Source organism: Bolinopsis microptera, chromosome 8 (assembly GCF_026151205.1).
Source record: "Bolinopsis microptera isolate Bmic1 chromosome 8, MBARI_Bmic_1.0, whole genome shotgun sequence".
Taxonomy (NCBI): domain Eukaryota; kingdom Metazoa; phylum Ctenophora; class Tentaculata; order Lobata; family Bolinopsidae; genus Bolinopsis; species Bolinopsis microptera.
The window spans coordinates 17,389,560-17,411,047 of NC_087079.1; the positions used below are offsets into that span (position 1 = coordinate 17,389,560).

The following is a 21,488-nucleotide window of genomic DNA, read 5'->3' on the forward strand; positions in this document are numbered from 1 at the left end:
GACTATAAATTTATTATATAACCTGGTTTTATTTCCATAGAAGTGTTTTTACCAGTTACTTTAGTAAATTAACAAAATGTACGTCTCCACTCTGCAGTTCCGACTGCAATTCGAACTTTGCCGTCTAGAATCTAGTGTGAATATTATAGATATTTACAACAAATATTTTAATTGGTAATCTTGTTTTGCTTTACTGGGCCGCGCCAAATCTTTATTCAATATGTTAATGAACATAATAGCCTGGGGTCCTCAGGTAAGTTTTGCTCTTATGAGTGGGTCAATCATTTATTTTTAATTGTAGTTGACGAAATCGTAGTATTAATAGATTATTTTAACATTGTATCTTTGCAGCTATGTAAGTTTTCAGTACGTCCTGTTTATGACAAAGGCATGTAGCCGAAACGTCGACAAAGAATTATGTTTTAACACACTGAGTGGAGACTCTCATTTCGTCAACTACAATTAAAATATTTTAATTATCAGGTTCATCAGCATGGGACAAGTTGCAGATCAACCGCCATATAGGTACGTACTACAAGGTTTTCATTTATGACTCAGTAATACAATTAAACAACAAGTTAATTTAAGAGTTGCAATTTGATTGATATACAATATCATGCGATAGTTTATCAAAATACTTCGAAGGCTTTTAACTTGAATAACAATATCATTTTTAAAGCAAGGTTTGTAATTGAAGGCAAGCATATCGGTCTGGGTAACACGACTCCTGTCCGACAGCGACAGCTGTCCGACAGCGACATCTGTCCGAATCAGGGTACCAGAAAAAAACGACATCTGTCCGAAATTGTGACCTGATTTGAGATATGATCTGAGCCATAGTTTACTACCACAGTTTATTTTTCGATAGCTTTGAGGAAATCCATAGGGTTGCTGTAGTTGTCGTAACCATCTACAATTCTCTGAAGTTGTCCATCATAACGGATCCATTTGGGTGCACGTGGCTCAGGTAGTTCCCGCCAGTCTCTTTTGGTTTTCTTCACGTCTGTAACAGGAGAGTTTGGAGTCAGGTACTCCTCCCAGATGTTGGTCTGCTTAACATGCTTCAGGAGGGCTTTCTTGTAGTGGAAGTTACATCCTCGTCTGGTAGTGGAGGGCCACACGGAAGCAACTTGCTCGAGATTCGTAACCCAATCCACCGACCCTGACCCTGACCCTGACCCTGACCCTGACCCTGACCCTGACCCTGACCCTGACCCTGACCCTGACCCTGACCCTGACCCTGACCCTGACCCTGACCCTGACCCTGACCCTGACCCTGACCCTGACCCTGACCCTGACCCTGACCCTGACCCTGACCCTGACCCTGACCCTGACCCTGACCCTGACCCTGACCCTGACCCTGACCCTGACCCTGACCCTGACCCTGACCCTGACCCTGACCCTGACCCTGACCCTGACCCTGACCCTGACCCTGACCCTGACCCTGACCCTGACCCTGACCCTGACCCTGATCCTGATCCTGATCCTGATCCTGACCCTGACTTTAAACTTTCCAGATAGTTACATGGCTATAAGACGGATAATCTGAGCAAGTTTGGGCAAATTTCTATGTGCAAAACTTGAGATATGACTTCAAACACATTAAAATATCTCAAATTGGCGGTTTTGGTACGATATTTGACGAAAGTCGATTATCTCAAGATCTAACTGATAGAATTTCTTTAAACTTTCCAGAAAGGGGGGGAGCCAAGTAGATTTTTGTAGATATTTGGATACGTTAATTCACCACTTGTTTCGTGAATTATCCATTACAATAATCTACAAATATCTACATTTATCTACAAAAAATGTATATCTCAAATATGTGCCCAGAAATTCTACTGAATTTTTGGAGATAAATGTATAAATTTGTAGAATTTGTAGAATTTTCGTGAATTATCCATTGACAATAATCTACAAATATCTACATTTATCTACAAAAAATGTAATCTCAAATATGTGCCCAGAAATTCTACTGAATTTTTGGAGATAAATGTATAAATTTGTAGAATGTCAACCACTTTTTTCGTGGATTATCCATTCTACATTAATCTACAAATATCTACAAATATCTACTTGGCTCCCCCCCCCCCCCCCCCCCCAAATAGTTACATGGCTATAAGACGATTAATCTGAGCAAGTTTGGGCGAATTTATATGTGCCAAACTTGAGATATGACTTCAAACACATTAAAATATCTCAAATTGGCAGTTTTGGTACGATATTTGACGAAAGTCGATTATCTCAAGATCTTACTGATAGAATTTCTTAAAATGTTTCCAAATAGTTACATGGCTATAAGACAGACAATATGAGCAAGTTTGAGCGAATTTCTATATGCCAAATTTGAGATATAACTTCAAACACAAGAAAATATCTCAAATTGGTGCGTTCTAGCGGAACGCGGGCATATATTTTGAGATCTAACTGATAGAATTTTTTAAACTTTCCAGATAGTTACATGGCTATAAGACAGATAATCTGAGCAAGTTTGGGCGAATTTTTATGAGCCAAACTTGAAATATGACTTCAAACACATTAAAATATCTCAAATTGGCGGTTTCGGTACGATATTTGACGAAAGTCGAGTATCTCAAGATCTAACTGATAGAATTTTTTAAAACTTTCAAAATAGTTACATGGCTGTAAGACGGATAATCTGAGCAAGTTTGGGCGAATTTCTATGTGCCACACTTGAGATATGACTTCAAACACAAGGAAATATTACAAATTGGTACGGTACGCAGGCATATATTTTGAGATCTGACTGATAGAATTTCTTTAAACTTTCCAGATAGTTACATGGCTATAAGACGGATAATCTGAGCAAGTTTGGGCAAATTTGAAATTTCTATGTGCCAAACTTGAGATATGACTTCAAACACATTAAAATATCTCAAATTGGCGGTTTTGGTACGATATTTGACGAAAGTCGATTATCTCAAGATCTAACTGATAGAATTTCTTTAAACTTTCCAGATAGTCACATGTCTATAAGACGGATAATCTGAGCAAGTTTGCGCGAATTTCTATGTGCCAAACGTGAGATATGACTTCAAACACAAGGAAATATTTCAAATTCTATCAGTTAGATCTTGAGAAAATCGAAAATAACCGCCAGCTTATGTAATGTAATCACAACTTGTTTAAGTTGACTATGAAAACCTTCCCCAGTTTGGCTATGATATAATTGATATCTCTAAATAAAATTGGCCTACGTTAAGATTCACCATTGAGCGAGCTACAAAAAATACACAGTACACACTCACATTCCTACCCAGTGCACACTATAACTGTTGCCAGATAAAACATTCAATGACTTGCTTTAATTACAATTAATAAACGATGTGCAGACACGTCATGCTAAAATACATATTCCGAAGTAAGATTAATCCCAGAATAATTTTTAGCAACTTTCAGACACGTTTTCAAACATAATCCAACAGCTACAGACAACTGCTGCAAGGAACTATTTCTTCCAGATGTAATGAATCGAAATTTAATAGGGTCCTTGTGCATTTTTGTCGTACCATACAGATATGGAAGCTTTCTATTCTCAGACTTGATTTTAATTCCATGAGACTTGAGGAAGTCTGCATGTCTGAGAATGATTTCAGGATCTTGTTAAGGTTGATATCCTCAACATATTTATTAGTGTACTGAACTACCATGTAATTGTTACTTTCAGGTTGACTCTTCTTTGACCAAACGTATTTACATCGATACAATTAGTATAATGTAAACAAACAAAACCCCGATTTACCACGAACCCCGATTTACCGCGGATGTTTCCTTTCCCCCAAACTCCGCGGTAAATCGGGGTTTTACTGTATTTAAAAAGTTTCGATTCCGCAATAATTTCCGTTCACAAATTAGGTGGGATCATGATTCATACATATCAAATTCTGCATACATGTATATATTGATATTGTATAACTCAATCTATAGCATATAATAAGACGGGTGTACTCATCAATTAATTTAGTTTAAACACTACTTTATTTAGCTCCTTATTATATTTGAAATCCGAATTGAATATTATTTATGAGAGTCAAATTTTTGTTGATCCCACGTTTGATTACGATGTTGTCACATTGAAACGTTGAATAATTCCTTTCCTCCTTATTTTATTTTTCATAAATATCTTATCATAAATATCTTATCAGGAGCAAAGAAAAACAGTCCTGGCTGTCCAAGAACCCTAACAGGGCCGGAACACACAACCAGTGATAGCAGGAAATACAATAAGCAGTGGCGTAACAACAAAAAGAACTAGAGGGATAGAACAGGTTACCACTTCCTGTAAAGAAGAAGAATAAAAAACATTCCCCCCATCTCACGTGCAGGCAGATTAAAAATCTTACTGTTATCTATATTTTGAGACCTCATGTGGCGTGTTTTTCTGCTTTTTATACTTATAATACTAAAGATTCTGCAGTCTTAACTCTTATACTTTTCAAGTAAAAATAATTGACTTCGGTAAAATTGTAATATGCCGACTCGCTATAAAGGTTTAAAACATGAGTGATTGTTGGTTGTAAAGTGCTAAGTATTTTTCCTTCTTAAATGGCTATATAAAAAGGCTTGTTATATTAGCCGGAGTTTAGCAGCTCTGAAACAACCTTATGATAGAGCGCACAAATATAGAGCAGCTGTTATGAACAGTCAACTAATAGCCATTTAACGGCCGTGATCATGTCGTTACGATAATACATAATAGCCGTCTCAGCTTTTTTAGCCGGTTAATTAGTTTACCGGCTTACGCAGTGGGAGATTTATAATTCGCATCGTTTTGTCGTTTTAGAACCTAGAAATAGTGCTCAAAGCTGGCTTTGTGGTTAAGTTTTGTAGTTGGAAAGTGTTTTTAATGTAGAGTACTGGGAGCTCTGAGGATTTATTATTCGCATCATTTAGCCGTCTCATAACCTAGAAATAGTGCTCAGAGCTGGTTTTGTGGTTGAGTTTTGTAGTTGGAAAGTGTTTTTAATGTAGAGTACTGGGAGCTCTGAGGATTTATAATTGGCATCATTTAGCCGTCTCATAACCTAGAAATAGTGCTCAGAACTGGTTTTGTGGTTAAGTTTTGTAGTTGGAAAGTGTTTTTAATGTAGAGTACTGGGAGATCTGAGGATTTATTATTCGCATCATTTAGCCGTCTCATAACCTAGAAATAGTGCTCAGAGCTGGTTTTGTGGTTAAGTTTTGTAGTTGGAAAGTGTTTTTAATGTAGAGTACTGGGAGCTCTGAGGATTTATTATTCGCATCATTTAGCCGTCTCATAACCTAGAAATAGTGCTCAGAGCTGGTTTTGTGGTTGAGTTTTGTAGTTGGAAAGTGTTTTAAATGTAGAGTACTGGGAGATCTGAGGATTTATTATTCGCATCATTTAGCCGTCTCATAACCTAGAAATAGTGCTCAGAGCTGGTTTTGTGGTTAAGTTTTGTAGTTGGAAAGTGTTTTAAATGTAGAGTACTGGGAGCTCTGAGGATTTATTATTCGCATCATTTAGCCGTCTCATAACCTAGAAATAGTGCTCAGAGCTGGTTTTGTGGTTAAGTTTTGTAGTTGGAAAGTGTTTTAAATGTAGAGTACTGGGAGATCTGAGGATTTATTATTCGCATCATTTAGCCGTCTCATAACCTAGAAATAGTGCTCAGAGCTGGTTTTGTGGTTGAGTTTTGTAGTTGGAAAGTGTTTTTAATGTAGAGTACTGGGAGCTCTGAGGATTTATAATTGGCATCATTTAGCCGTCTCATAACCTAGACATAGTGCTCAGAGCTGGTTTTGTGGTTAAGTTTTGTAGTTGGAAAGTGTTTTTAATGTAGAGTACTGGGAGATCTGAGGATTTATTATTCGCATCATTTAGCCGTCTCATAACCTAGAAATAGTGCTCAGAGCTGGTTTTGTGGTTAAGTTTTGTAGTTGGAAAGTGTTTTTAATGTAGAGTACTGGGAGCTCTGAGGATTTATTATTCGCATCATTTAGCCGTCTCATAACCTAGAAATAGTGCTCAGAGCTGGTTTTGTGGTTAAGTTTTGTAGTTGGAAAGTGTTTTAAATGTAGAGTACTGGGAGATCTGAGGATTTATTATTCGCATCATTTAGCCGTCTCATAACCTAGAAATAGTGCTCAGAGCTGGTTTTGTGGTTAAGTTTTGTAGTTGGAAAGTGTTTTTAATGTAGAGTACTGGGAGCTCTGAGGATTTATAATTGGCATCATTTAGCCGTCTCATAACCTAGAAATAGTGCTCAGAGCTGGTTTTGTGGTTGAGTTTTGTAGTTGGAAAGTGTTTTTAATGTAGAGTACTGGGAGCTCTGAGGATTTATAATTGGCATCATTTAGCCGTCTCATAACCTAGAAATAGTGCTCAGAGCTGGTTTTGTGGTTAAGTTTTGTAGTTGGAAAGTGTTTTTAATGTAGAGTACTGGGAGCTCTGAGGATTTATTATTCGCATCATTTAGCCGTCTCATAACCTAGAAATGGTGCTCAAAGCTGGTTTAGTGGTTAATTTTTGTAGTTGGAAAGTGTTTTTAATGTCCATGTCGTGTTCGGTGTTTTATAACTCCCGACATGGCTGCACAACAGTCTCCCTTAAGAACACTTTCCACTGTTAATGCAAATTATCATTTACGATCGTTGTTCTACCAATCTGCCTTAATAAATTTGTTCATGAATTCATACACTGTAAGTGTAGACTGTATTATTAGTGCCGTACATTTGATTAGCAATTTACTGGGCATGCGACTTAATTGTGTCATGATGTTGATAGTTGCCAAATTTCGGTAACAAATTAGGACTTAATTTGAGTTTACTGCACGCGCGATGAATAATTTGTGTTTATAGAGATCTGCGGCGCGTTATGAGGTTAACCAGTGAAATCACGGCGTTTTCGTCACGTGACAGTCGAGTGTAGAGTGATTAATTATCATCCTGTTACTCGTCTAAATTTCTTCGAAGTAGCGCGCGTTGCTTTCTTCTTGGCCCGATGGCAAGTGCTACGAAGTAGCGCGCGCCGGGCCTGATCATTAACAATGGTCATCAAAGTCACGTAATAATTTTTGGGCGAGCGAATTAGTAAGAACCGCCTGGGGTTTTCCAGTTATGAGGTAACAGGTAAACGGCGGGCGCACGCCACTGCAAGTGCAAGGGCCTTGTTTAAAGACAAGTTTATTTTTTACATTGCTTGCTTTTCGTTTACTGGGCCGCGCTCAGCCTGTCATTCCGCCTAATCTTTATGTTTATAAACATGATAGCCTGAGGTCCTCAGGTAAGCTTTTCGAATGTGCAAGTAACTTGAAAATAGCGCTGCGCACAGGGATTGACGTTCCAGGTAAACTAGCTGGAGCTCTTCCATTTTCAAATCGAAAACGTTCGGGTGTTAATTGATGATGTCAATTCTTCGCTGCTCGGCGAGGCCCAGTAGCGCATCCAACATTTTGCTGATCTAACGAAAGCATCGCGCTACAAGTTCGGGTGCTACAATAACTTAATTGGCTTTAACTAATTCGCTCGCCCAAAAATTTCACGTGACTTTGGTTTTTATGGTTTTGCAGCCGTACAAAACGGTTTTACATAAACCCTAATCCCAACCCTAACCCTTACCATAACCCCGAAGCTATTCATAACGTCCTTACCACAACCTTTATAACTCTAACCCGAGCCCTAAACAATCGAATTCATGTTTTACTAGCCTGTCACGTGACCAAAACGGTTTTTTGCCTATAACTCTCCAGGGAAGCATTTTTACCCTACGTCATGGGGGTGATTCGGAATCAGCGTCCAAAAATACACCGATTTAGATCAATTTCATACCCAAAGGGCCTTTTCACAAGAATTTTCTTAAAATTTGGGCGAGCGATTTAGTAGGAGCGAACTTATATTAATCTTTGGACTTACCTGGGGACCCCAGGCTATTATGTTCATAAACATACCGAATAAACCGAATAAACCGCCGAATAAAGATTCGGCGGAATGACAGACTGAGCGCCGCCCAGTAAAGTTGAATTGGTCGACGGTCCTAATATATGGAACAAATATTTTATGAGTATCACCCGTTAATTTTGCTAGTACTTTAGTTAAGTTTTCGAAATTGTCCCACATTCAAACGACGATTTGGCGCCTCCCTAAGACGGCGCGCACCCGCACAGCGGGGTCAGCGGGGCCCTTCGTTACGCCACTGGTTTGTCGTCTATCCTTGGAATTATTAAAGGCTACAAATTAGAGTGGCTTTCTTGTCCCCTTCCATGTCCTCCAGAAACCTCTCACTGATAGCAGGACTCTCCTTGTTCTTAGGTAACTTCTCTCAGCCGCGCTCTCATGCTATCCTTTTTAAGGCCACCTAGAACCAGCGTCTGTAAAAAGGATAAAAAGTCTCCTTAGGACCTTCAGGATGTCAACAATTGCATCCCTCATTATGTTATGTCTGAATATATATATATTTTTTTGCGAAAAAGAAAAATGTGTCAAACAGTATATATACATTCAATTAAATCAAGTGATGCAATTGGCAGATCACAATCAAATTTTTAGTGTTGCAATTGGCAGAGCACAATTCATTGCTACCAATAATATTTTTTTAAACATTTTAACAAAACACATGATCTACTCCATTATAGGGGCAGGGATGAGGTTGTATGAGATATAGTGCAAGATTGATAGTAAGGAAAATTATATTTTTAGTATAGTACAGGGTTGGCCAAAAGTCAGTACCCATACGTTGGGTCTTATACCTCCGCCGTGTTTTATATTTGAGAGTTGTTTCTTTGCAGATGGCATACTGTACCTACTTGTTCGAGGATTCCGTCGCCAAAATTTGAAAATTCGAATATTATAGACCACGCCCATTCAATATTAAAACACCTATATTGTTCTCTCTGAACATGCTGGACGCCTAAGGTTTTCCAAGATGGTAGATTATTAGATGTTGCATCTGATCTGAAAAAATTATGTGAAATGGATTAGGAATGACAAAATTATTAATAAAGCCTTGATACACTAAGTTACAAGGTAAAGGGTATGACTTAAGGGAGCCGGGGGTCTTCATCAAAATTCTCTCGAAATTGACTTTATAGTGGTTTCTAATAAAGGGGAGTGATATCTACCAGCTGCTTTTGGTCCTATGGAAAAATATTGTTTCTCGCCGAAATAATTTCCGGTCTAATGTCAGTGTTTATGTGTAATAGTATTGTGCAAGCAATTTTCAATCGCGCGACCTGAAAATCGAGTCAAAAATCTATCTTCTCCTACATTTTTGAGCAACATTCATAGGCCTTTTTAGACTAGATTTTCAAGCCTAAACATTTTTTATACGATTTTGAAAATCTAGGACCTTGTTTTTGACGATTTTTTGGGGTCCAAGATTTTTAGACTCGATTTTCAGGACGCACGATTAAAAATCACTCGCGCAATACAATTACACATTTAAAGCGCTGACCTTAGACCGGCGATAATTTTAGCTAGGAACAATATTTTTCCATGGGACCAAAAGCAGCTGGTAGATATCACTCCCCTCTATCAGAAACAACTATAAAGTCAATTTTGAGAGAATTTTTATGCCCCCTTAACAGTAGAAACATTGAAAAAATTTTAGATTAATTAATATCATAAGCATGTTTAAAAAGAAATTTCAGATACACTTTAAAAGAGTCCAATGACATGCAATTCTTAATTTCAAGAGGCAGCTCATTTCATAATTGAGGGCCAACTTTCTGAAACGATCTTTCTCCATACTGTGTATATGCTCTAGGTTCAGTCAAATAGATAAGATGATTATTATATACACATACATCCATCTAAATTCAAATTTAAGGTGCAGTGGTTAGTCAATCTTTTGTTGATTGTTGTGATCATGATAAGTTTTTTGTATCTAATAAAATTGTTTCAGCATTTTAGCTTATGGCTTCTGATAGTTTTACAGAAGAGCTCGATTTTGAAGATGACACTCAGAATGAACCTCAAAATGATGATGAATTCTATTGTGCCATTTGTTCTGACTGCTATGACGAGGCAAAAGAATTTATTGACCACATTCACTCCCCAGATCATGTGACACTTTGTAATGAAAAACTTTCATTACTTCAGGAAGGTGATAATTACTGTAGCATATGTCTAGTAAAAGCTGAACCAACTTTTGAAGATCATTGTTCTAATTCTGATCATTGTCAGTTTTTTGACTCAATGCGTAGAAGTACGCTTGAAACACCCTCACCCTCACTGAAAGTTGTTGAAGTTAGACTTCCACCTACGACATCAGATGTTCAACCCCTGCCTGTTAACAAACAACCTTCTAAAACTACCCCATTGCGGAAGAAAGACATTGCCATCAAAATGATTGGCTTGAATTACATTAAAAGGAAAGATAATGAATGGTTTTGTAATATTTGCCTTGAAAAGTTCAAGTCAGTTGAGACACATTGCAGCAAGGCAATGCATGCAATTCAATGTATAAAACTTTGTGATCCTGACCTGGCATATGAAATCAAAGTGTCTGCGACACAGAAAGGAAAAAAGAAAATAGTGTCTTCTATAATATCATCAAAGGTAGAAGAAATTTATGAGAAAGAGAAAGACACTCCAGAATACATAAAAACAATGATGGAGCTTGAAGGTGTCAAGCAAACAGATGCTGTAGTTAAAGATGGTGAAGAGGACCTTGATAGTAGCCCTCATGTTAATGCATCAAATGAAGAAGAGGATAAAAGCATAATTCAGCCCGAAATCATAAAAGAAGAACCTGGCCCTGTTGATCAAATTGATGACACATCAACTCCGAGTAATTCTCAGGACATTGGAGAAATGGTGTCCCTTTTTGAAGAAGAGGATCGCTCATTTATCCCAATGAATGATGAAATCACTGAAAATGATTCAAAGTCGCTGGAAGATGTTAAATCAGAGGAAAATAACCGTGCTCCAAGTAGAGAAGCCACAATGATTGTTGGGGCTACTCATCTGAAACTTAAGGGCCGCTCCTACTACTGTGGATTATGTGATATTATGTGTAAGACTTCTCTTGAATCCTGCAAGCTTCACATTACAAGCAGTCTTCATAGAAGAAGAATGATTAACAAATTTTCTTCCCACCCTATTCCCAATTACTTAGAGAAATTAAGAACCAGGGATGCAGCATTGTACAACAAATTGATCAGGAGTGAAGCCATGAAGATAGAAGTAGAAGAAAGGAAAACTGAAAGTTCAGATGATCAACTCACACGTGCAGGTAATTTACTTATTGTACAAAAATGGTTATCGTATAATTCCTGTTTAAAATACAATCTTTCTCACATTATTTTATAATATGCCCGAATATACTGAAAAGCTAGTGACTTCACAACATTTATTCAGATCATGTTATGACGTTATTTTAATTAAGCCGCTCGGAAATTTCCCGCACATACACACACACACAAATTTATTGAGATTATAGTTTAAGATAGTAATTTGTTATAATACATAAATAATGCAAGGTAATTTTTCAGGAATATTGGGTATTAAGAAAGTTGAGATGTTACCTGAGCCTCTTTTAAACGTCTGGGAAACTCCTTCTTGTGATAAATCTCTCAACCTTATGGAACTGGCCAAAAAGTGGGACATAGAGAGTAATGCAAACATATTCCAGAAGCCTGCCAGGGAAGCTCCCGTTACAGGTATGCATATTTAAATGTATATTCAGATACTAACGTTAAATGAAATGTTGATGAAATATTGGTCAATTTGGTATTCTTCAGCTCATCATATTATAGATGAGTATTCTCATTAAGTGGGATCAGAAAATTCCATATTTACCACCATTTAAAAATTATTACTGGCTGCTTGTGTTTCTGGGATTTGTTAATTTTTGATTGTTTCAGGTTCGAATAAGTCCACCATCAGTCCAATTCAGCCTCAGATCGAAAATATTCTAGTCGGAGTAAAAACCGTGACTCACGTTAAAAACACAAACTTCCACTGTGGGTTATGTAACATCAAGTTTGATGTGAAGAACAAAAGGAACGAAAAACATCATGTCAATGGCAGACTCCATAAGAAGAAGGCCCTGGTAGCAGCCTATGGTCAAGATGTTGACCTTTATCTTCAACATCGTTCAAAGAAAGATGGCTATGATGCCTTGAATAGGATTATTAATCAGGCTTGTGTGCCATTGGAAAAAGAGGAAGTAGAAACAGAGCTTCCCTCTTCAAGGGAAATCAGAGCTCGACTTTTAGGTAAGTTCCATTGTTCTAATTCCAAAAGAACTGAAAATGAATAAGTGAAACAAGTTTTAATGCAGTGCACAATAATGGTATCCACTCGGAGGACGATTGGTCCTTGTCTGCATGAAAAACTGATCTTATTAAAAACTAAAAGAAATATAACTCATAATTTGGGGTAGATTTTGTCAGACGAAGTTTGACCTTGTGCTGTCAAAATTTTGTACTGAATACTAAGAAGTATTTTGTTGTTGTGAATTTTAAATGTAAGAACACGACTTAATTAATCTATCCTTATATTTAATTATGATTAATGACATTTAATTTATAATGCACTTGCCCCTGTCAATTCAATATCCCGAACAATATGAAATAGAATTAGATTCCATGAATTCTGAATCCTATCACAAATGGTTAAGTTTTGTCAGTGACATAATATATTTTCAGGTGTTAAAGTTGAACAACTCCCTCTGCCAATGATAATTATGTTCAGTAACACAGAGGCTTTTGACATAAAGATGGCAATAAGTGAATGGAAGGGTGGTAAGAAAAATTCCGGAATTTCTTCTAAAGCTGAAGGTCCAACAGTATCTTCCATGGTCAAACAATCTAATAAAGACAATAAGCCAAAAGCTACTGTATCAGTAACAAAGTCAGAACCTGCTGTACCTGTTGTAGCATCTGATCAAGGTATCTTGAAAAGTCACATAGACCCTCAGGCATTTGTTCAAAAAGAAGTCCCTTCGCAACTTCCAACGGAGACTGGCAAAAGTCCTGGTGCAAGGAATATCTTCGACCTCTGCAAACCAATGGCGGACATTTCGCCTGATACGCCAGTTTTCAAAACTCCCAACTCGTCCACGCTGATAAAGAATATCGACATCGATGGACTCAGAAAATCACTAGTTGACGCAGAGTTGGGTGAGTTTGTTCCTGTTGCTAAATCTATTCCAGAGAAAGATGCTGCCCCTAAAAACAAACGTAAACCATCTTCAGAAGAACAAACCCCTAAATCGAGTATGTCTGCAGAAGAGAGAAAAAGACGCAAATCAGGTGACAATGTGTCAATTGAAAAGAGGCCAGCTGAAAATATTAAAGGTGACATAAATGAAAGCACCCAGAAACAATCCAACACACTTATTAATAAAGTTAGTTCGATTGCACCGATTGCAAAACAGGCCAGTAATGGTGCAAGAAGGACTTACGATCAAGTTAGCAAGGTTAAGAGCAGTTATCAAAGTCCAAAGCCGACTATTATTAGAGCAAAGCCTCAGACACAGCAGACCAATGCCACCTCTTCTGATCGTCAAAATCATATTCCTCAAGCTCAGAGCAGTCAGAGTAACCCTGGCAGTAGTCGGCCACATCAACAAGGTAGCACTTGGAATGGGCCACCTAGTAAAGGTGATCACAGAAACCAGGCAAGAGGCAATTCCAGCAACAACCAGTTCAGTCGTAATGAGAGGAACAATAATGCAGTCAGAGACAATAGTGCAGACAGAGGTAGCAATAACTTGGGCAGAAATAATAATTTCTCTAATAACCGTGGCCGCAGTAACAATTCTCGTCCTCAATCCCAAGCAGGTGGAATCCCAAATACTGATTACTCCAACAGAGGGAATAGTGGAAACAGGGGTAATAGCAGAGAGAATTACTCACCACAGAAAAACCAGAGTGATCCTGGATCAAGATTAGCAAAAACATTTGATATTGACGTTGGATCCATGAGAAATACGAATTTGTCCTCTGCACTTGCCAAAGTCACCAACATCACTCCAATTAGCCAGGCATGTTCTGCTAAAATAAACGAAGCTGCTCAGAACATTCGTTCAAACAGCCAGAGTATAAATTATGCCATTACAAATGGTTTTCAAAACAACCCAACTCAGGGTGGGCCCAATATGACCCAGCAGAATTTCCATGGAAATCAGTTTCAAGGTACTAACACCAGGCAGAGTAGTAACCAAGGTTTTGGTAACCAAGGTTTTGGTCAGGGGTCCAATCAGTCAAATGATTTTGTGAATCAAGGACACTCTCACAATCAAGCTGGTGGCTTGGGGAGCCAACAAACCAACTGGAACAACAACAACAACAACCAGTACGGTGGTTTTGGAGGTAACCGAGGCGGTGGAAACAATAGCTTTAGAGGTAATCGAGGTGGTGGAAATAACGATTTTGGAAGAGGCAATGGAAGTGGGAGGGGTCACTTCAATCAATCCAACGTAGTGACCGGCTCTGACAGAAGAAACGATGTCCAGAACAATAATCCTGGTGGGGGATTTAACTTTGCCAACAACCGCGGCGGTTTTAACAACAGTGGGAAAAGAAGCAACAACACTGTACAAGACTCCTTCGGCTATGATGACAGGCAGAAGCGACAGCGAAATGATCACTTTAACAGGTGATAGCACTTTAGGACCATGTCATATCTCATGTAGACATTTCATTTTGTGAATCAGATTAATGAACAAAATGTTTCATTATTTTAGATTGTTTTAATTGATTCGGGTACGGTGGATGCTGAACACATAGATTTTATTGTAAAGATTTTTAACTCTTATTGAACAGATTCAACCTGAAATTCAATTTACAGTTTGCTGAGACCATATGGATTATATTTTTGTGTGCAATTATGACCGATATCGTCAACATCTTAATGATCGTGTCTGTATTCGTTAGTGATTAGTGATTAGTGATTAGTGATTAGCGATTGCTGTATTATGGAAGCGACAAGACTTGTATTTAAACTAACTATTTAAACCATTTAATAATCTTTGCTGTTTGGCACCCGCTAGTGACCTAGTGTACGACTTATCTACTTTATTTTTTAGACTTTGTTATAAAATTATTTATCTTTTGGTTTCACTGAGCTTCTAAATTATAACTTTGTAGGTGATCCGTGATTCTTATTACATATTATCTTAACCGTTTGTTAAACGGATTAAGAGTGGCCAAAGCTCATTATCATCTGCTGCACCTCATTTGGATTTATTCCAGAATGCAGCCATTGGGAGGACCAAATCACTGAAAACAGTCAAATGGCACAATATCATATAACAACTTACAAGTAAACATAATTTCAAATAGGATAATGGATGAGAGCAGTAATTGTGCAGTGTGGATGTCTAGGTTGGAGACCCTCCCTCTCTCCCGCAGTGACATGAACACTCTCGTTATGGACTATCTTGTGACAGAAGGCTACAAGGACGCAGCTCAGGTCTTCATGTGAGTCACAATAATAATGCTCTTCTTCCAGAATAACTGTTATCTTATTCCAGAGGGGAGCTGATTGCTGTAATTAGTTCAATCTTAATGTTTTAATGTTTTAAAATTTCCGATCATAAAATGGGTGTGTTGCTAATGATTCCATGTAAATGATATTTGATACTGACACTACATGTGGAATACTTATTGTTTCCGGGTTTCAATATTTTCAACTCAGGGACGAAGCAGGAGTACAAAGTCCTATAAACCTGGAGAGCATGTCTGATCGTATCAAGATACGGGAAGCTATGGACCTGGGCAACATCGACCTAGTTACTCAGATGATCAATGATTTTGATCCAGAGCTCCTTGACATGAAGCCCACTTTGTATTTCCACCTTCAACAACAGAAGCTGATCGAACTTATCAGATCCAGTTAGTTCCTGTCTCTCAGAGTCTGCTTCGGATAGTGTCACTGCGTCAATATTAAGAACAAGTTATAAATTGTTCTTGTATAAATACAGAAACCACATAATTTGTAAACTCATGACAGTCATATTCTCCAGAAAACATTGAAGAAGCACTGTTGTTCGCCCAGACCGAGTTAGCGCCACATGGAGAGGACCATCCTGAAGTTTTAGCTGAGCTGGAGAAGACCATGTCCCTCTTTGCTTTCTCAGAACCTGAAAACTGCCCTTTCGGTGACCTCTTGAAACCTTCCCAAAAACACAAAGTTAGTATAATACTTACTTTGACTCTTATTTACAGTTTATTGATATTTTAAACATTTTTTTGATTCCCATCTCCCGACTGTCTGTAATGTTATTTCCATGGTTTTAACTAAATAACTTAATACCGTTTGAGTGTAATAAAAAGATAAGTTAAATTAGAGTGATATAAATGTCTAAATTCTCAGGTAGCAGGTGAATTGAACTCTGCAGTATTGGAATCACAAAATCAGCAAACCACCACCAACCTTCACACCTTGTTAAAGATACTCCATTGGTCCCAAGACATGCTTACTCAGCAAAAGGTGATATTTCATATGTAACTGCCCATTTTCATGTTGAAATTAAATGCAGACCGCAGGGTTCCAAGTATTCGATAATGTTATAGATCCAATATGAATACTCTTGTCTCAATCAAATGTAATAAATGAACTTACCGATATATTTTCAGGTGTCTTATCCCAAAATGGAAGACATTTCATCAGGAATAATCAGCAATTCAACTTGACAGTGCCTAACCATTGACTATTTGTTTGATAGGCCGTTTATATCCAACGCAACCAATTCTAGTCGAACACAGAAAATATTGTATCAGTTGTTGAATTGTGAAATGTAGCATCAAGTATAGTAAGGGAATCTAGAAGTACTTACTTTGATAATTTGATAATCTGATGAGGTGTGTAGCCGGATGATGAGCTACTGCACTTGATAGAGCTGGAATGGAACAGAATATATTATGAGATGAGTTTGTATCGAGAAGTTTTAACTGGTAAAGATATCTTGCCAGCTATGAAATTATGAAAGACATGGGTGTTTGTATAGTTGCTCAATTTGTTGTCATTGCTATTGTACGCTGTTATTGTTAAATTTTTGACTATTTTTTGAGAGTTACGATTTTGAATGATTATTGACTAAAAATACCTACTAATGGTACATCATATCTGAAGTCTGGACGATTAAACTGATTTATCGGAAGTTACGGGCCGATTTAATAGAATCTAGCTCATATTGGTGGTTTCGCGATATCAGACTGATTAATTTTTAGTCGAACCTTATCCCATACATAACTTTAAGTAGAAGGGAATGTATGAAGGCCCGCCATCAAGTGACTCCCAGCCACTCACAGCACGCCCCCAGGTCACGTGACAGCACGTCACGTGACGGATCACATGTCATGTAACCACGTGACAAGCTCGTCAATCAAATGTCAAGGTCACGTGACATTTGATTGACCAATGAGGAGCCAGAACGTCATGACGAATCAATCAATAATCCCGACTAAAGGATCTAAAGTCTGATTAAACGGTTGCCAAGCAGGTTCCTGTTATTTGATTACCGGGCACGTGTTTAGCTTAAGCATCATGTGACATGAATGTTATTGAACCTCGAGATCACGTGACAGGAGTCACTTGATTACCCGTCAGAACGTCATGATGAATAATTCAATAATCCTGTCTAAAGGATCTAAAGTCAGATTAAACGGTTGCCAAGCAGGTTCCTGTTATTTGATTACTGGTCAAATGATTCTTCACGATTTACCCCGGTCCAGTCACCACTCCAAATAAGCAGAGGGTGACATAACGAAATGTGGTGTAGGGTTACCATCGCTCGACCTCCTGGAAATTACAAGTCTTATCATCAATTTTCTGACATTTAAGCAATAGCTACAGTATCTGAACCACATTTTCACCCTTTAAGATATAACAACTGTTAGGTAGCCTAGTGGTTAGAACATCCGTCTTCTGCACAAAAGGTTCAGGGTTCAAAGTCGAGTCTAGGGAGTAGCTAAGGCTCCATACCATTCACTATTATTAACTATTAAATTTGCTTGTTATAAATTTGATAAATTTCGAGAGACAAATAAAACTACCGTTTAATTGATAATTTGTTGTTGTCAACATTATAATCATAAATTGAAATCATCAAGAGTAAGATTGGGTACATGAATCATTGTATAACAGTTGCACGTTAATGGTGTTCTAGTACAGGTAGTTAGTTCCACCAACTACTTATTCAGATAAAGTTTGAGAATCTTATCGACAATAGTTGTGTTTTCGTTCATCAGTTTGTTTACATCAGATAGACTTGTAGTGGTGATAACTGCATCCAATAGAGATCGTTCTTCCAAACTTAAAATATCTGTTAGGTCTTCTCCGCTGTCAATTAAACGCTGCTTCAAGACAACAAACAATTCGGTTTTCATCATGTATGAGAATAAAATGTCAAAACATTTATTTTGCTCTTTACACAATTTACTTTGTAACAGGACGTCTAGAGATTTAAGTAAACTCGATATCTTTTTACTGTTTGGTTGTTTGATTGGTACTCCTTTCCGCTTGCCTACGTGTTGCCAGTCAGTATCAGATTCTAACTCTTTAGCATTATATTCTTTGTTGGACTCATCATCGCTACTTGTTACACCACTAAATTCATCATCACCACTACCTGGTACATCAGAGTTAGAACCACCTTGCTGAGATTCTTCAGAAACTATTGTATCAGCATCTGAACATACAGAATCAGGACCCTCCATTTTGACATCAGTCACATCTGAGTTAGCTTTTGACAGCGGCAGTAAAATTGCAGAACTTTCATCTGACTCTCGCGAGAGTCAGATGAAAGTTCTCTCGGTTCTCTCGATGATACCTACTAATGTGTGAGGACAGACTATATTTATTGGCAAAAGACTTGTCACAGAATGAGCAGGTTACAGAATTCATAACTGCAGTACAAACGTTTTATAATGCTATGCAACAACCATTATATAGCAATAATCGCATAAAATCGCAAATAATCGCAAATAATCGCATATAATCGCATATAATAGCATATAATAGCATATAATGGCATAAAATTGCAAATAATCGCATATAATTGCAAAATAATTCCACAAAATAGCATATAATAGCATATAATCGCATATAATCGCATATAATAGCATATAATAGCATATAATCACATTTAATCACATATATAATCACGTATATTATCTCTTAAAATCACATTTTATTATTTATACTCGCAAATAATTGCATATAATTGCAAATAATCGCATATAGTAGCAGGGTGAATATGATCCAACTTACGCATTCAACCTATTAAAGATCTTTTCAAAGATTTATTTTCATGCTGATTGCCAAGCATCATCCTGGAGATGGAACTGTAACTCTTGAGTCTACCAAAGACTGCACCCAACATGTAGGAATACTTCCTAGTGGGGACATTAAAGGACCACACCAGACAGGACAAGGAGATCATGGTAAATTCTACGTCAACTAGTCAGACGGAGATCATCTTCGAGATCTATCACTTTCTGGATTATCATTCATAACCAGTAGTCAGCGCACCATTGATTTCTGCTTTCAAATGATAACTGCTAATACTCTTGTCGATTTTATTGCACAGAAACCAGCATTTGACCGGGACCGGGACCGGGAATAGCTCAAAATTGTCAATCCCGGTACCGGGAATCCCGGTCGATTACTGGTGCATGCAGCTGGCCAGGTTTAGGTATCAGGTGATTTTTCCTGCAATTTGGTAGTTGTGAAACATCACCTTGGATTTCTGTTGTCACAAAACGTACCTTTTTAGACCTTTTCTCAAAGCATATAATAGCATATAATAGCATATAATCGCATATAATAGCATATAATAGCATATAATAGCATATAATAGCATATAATAGCATATAATCGCATATAATCGCATGTAATATCATTCGAGATCACATATATAATCCATTGGGTGGGCGAAAATTGTCCCCCGACAATTGACCCCCCGATAATTGACCCCTCGACAATTGACCCCTCGACAATTGACCCCCCCGACAATGTAACTCAATACAACATCACCTCATACCATACTCCTCACGGTTCTCTTGATATAGGAAGAATGCACCTTTGTTGTGGTGTGCCACACTCCACATGAATAGATTCTTGGAAAATTCAGATGCTCTCCCCATAGCTAGTGGCACAGACGGGAATCGAACCCGGGACCCTGTGAATGCGAGACATTTCACAAGCAGGCAGACTAAAGAACTGTGCCACATAGCCATTTATAACTATAATGTATTATTTTAAACTGACAAGCTCGTAAATGAAATGTCAAGGTTACGTGACAAGTTAATTGACCAATAAGAAGCAAGTACGTTATAATAGCAACCGTCACGTGATATTCGTAACGATCTTGTTAAACATGTTCATATTTTCATTTTAACAGCGGTCCATCTGGAGCCTCAGGTTAGTGAGTTAACGGCAACTTTCCTATGCAGGACAATGCGGGTTCAAATCCCGCCTAGCCTACTTCTCCAGATGGATCGCTCTTTTAAAACATTTAATTTTATCTATTTAAACGTAACGACCATTGGTATTCATTTAAATGCGATTATAAAATATTATATGCTATTATATGCGATTATATGAATATACTAGTGTAACCCGGCCTTCGGCCGGGATTTCACTGCCGCAGTTAAAAAGGGTAGGATAATTCACCCGTTGAGTCAAAACCTGCATTAGGTGAGCAATTCTATTCGGAGTGCCCTCACGTATCCAATGGTATCTTAAACAATAGTAATAGTATCTTAAACAATAATCAATAGAAATCAACCCTTAACACCACACCCGCCTATCATATTTGTGAACACGCATAACATTGTCGTATGAAAGTATGAACTCTCTCTCTGCAGTCCAAACAGTGCCCCCTCCCCTAATAAGATTATAAGATTATAGTATAGACAGCGAATCTTACACGGGTAACTCAATTACACTAATTATGCAGCTACATATGCGAGCCCCGTAACTCTTACCGTTGTGCTCAAGCCATTTTATGTAACATTTATGGTACAAAATCATCAATTAAACCACTTACCAACGACCGATTTAAAAAACCTTTATCATTTAACTTCGTCAGAGTTTTGTCGGCACTTTACCGAAAAAATCAGTCCCGCAACTCTTACCGTTTTCTTGATTAAGCCGCTCGGAAATTACAAACAGACAGACAGACAGACAGAAAACACACATTCTGGGATTATTAGTTAGATGTTGGAGATGGAACTATAACTCTTGAGTCTACCGAATGCGATTATATATGCTATTATATGCTATTATAAGCTATCATATGCGATTATATGATATTATATAATGCTATTATATGCGATTATATGATATTATATGCTATTATATGCAATTATATGCTGGCGATTGAACTGTAATTCTTGAGTCTCTCTATATGATATTATATAATGCTATTATATGCGATTATATGATATTATATGCTATTATATGTGCAATTATATGCTGGCGATTGAACTGTAATTCTTGAGTCTCCGAATGCGATTGTATGTTATTATTATATGCTATTATATGCAATTATA

The 21,488-nt window shown here is 37.6% G+C and overlaps 2 protein-coding genes and 1 long non-coding RNA gene across 3 annotated transcripts; all 3 read left to right on the forward strand.

Annotated features, from left to right (window-relative positions):
• The first annotated feature begins 469 nt into the window (after positions 1–469).
• On the forward strand, positions 470–4,444 carry LOC134820049 (uncharacterized). Its single transcript, XR_010160843.1, has 2 exons — positions 470–525; positions 4,167–4,444. It is a non-coding gene; the product is annotated as an uncharacterized LOC134820049 (long non-coding RNA).
• Positions 4,445–9,862: 5,418 nt separating this feature from the next.
• On the forward strand, positions 9,863–15,079 carry LOC134819212 (uncharacterized). The gene is made up of 4 exons (XM_063829023.1): positions 9,863–11,215; positions 11,475–11,642; positions 11,847–12,200; positions 12,633–15,079. The coding sequence occupies exons 1-4, from the start codon at positions 9,895–9,897 to the stop codon at positions 14,588–14,590; spliced, it is 3,801 nt and encodes a 1,266-aa protein (XP_063685093.1). The 5' UTR covers positions 9,863–9,894; the 3' UTR covers positions 14,591–15,079.
• A 197-nt stretch (positions 15,080–15,276) lies between these two features.
• On the forward strand, positions 15,277–17,008 carry LOC134819213 (glucose-induced degradation protein 8 homolog). The gene is made up of 5 exons (XM_063829024.1): positions 15,277–15,410; positions 15,628–15,824; positions 15,956–16,122; positions 16,306–16,422; positions 16,569–17,008. Exons 1-5 carry the CDS (start codon positions 15,277–15,279, stop codon positions 16,623–16,625), a joined length of 672 nt encoding a protein of 223 aa, XP_063685094.1. The 3' UTR covers positions 16,626–17,008.
• The last annotated feature ends 4,480 nt before the right edge of the window (positions 17,009–21,488 follow it).

Excerpts from the sequence above, each read along its gene's own strand:
- LOC134819213 (XM_063829024.1), top strand. The coding sequence starts at position 15,277 with ATGGATGAGAGCAGTAATTGTGCAGTGTGGATGTCTAGGTTGGAGACC. Across the intron at positions 15,825-15,955 it reads GATCGAACTTATCAGATCCA|AAAACATTGAAGAAGCACTG; the intron begins GTTAGTTCCTGT and ends CATATTCTCCAG. Across the intron at positions 16,423-16,568 it reads ACATGCTTACTCAGCAAAAG|GTGTCTTATCCCAAAATGGA; the intron begins GTGATATTTCAT and ends ATATATTTTCAG.
- LOC134819212 (XM_063829023.1), top strand. The coding sequence starts at position 9,895 with ATGGCTTCTGATAGTTTTACAGAAGAGCTCGATTTTGAAGATGACACT. Across the intron at positions 11,216-11,474 it reads TGATCAACTCACACGTGCAG|GAATATTGGGTATTAAGAAA; the intron begins GTAATTTACTTA and ends GTAATTTTTCAG. Across the intron at positions 12,201-12,632 it reads AATCAGAGCTCGACTTTTAG|GTGTTAAAGTTGAACAACTC; the intron begins GTAAGTTCCATT and ends ATATATTTTCAG.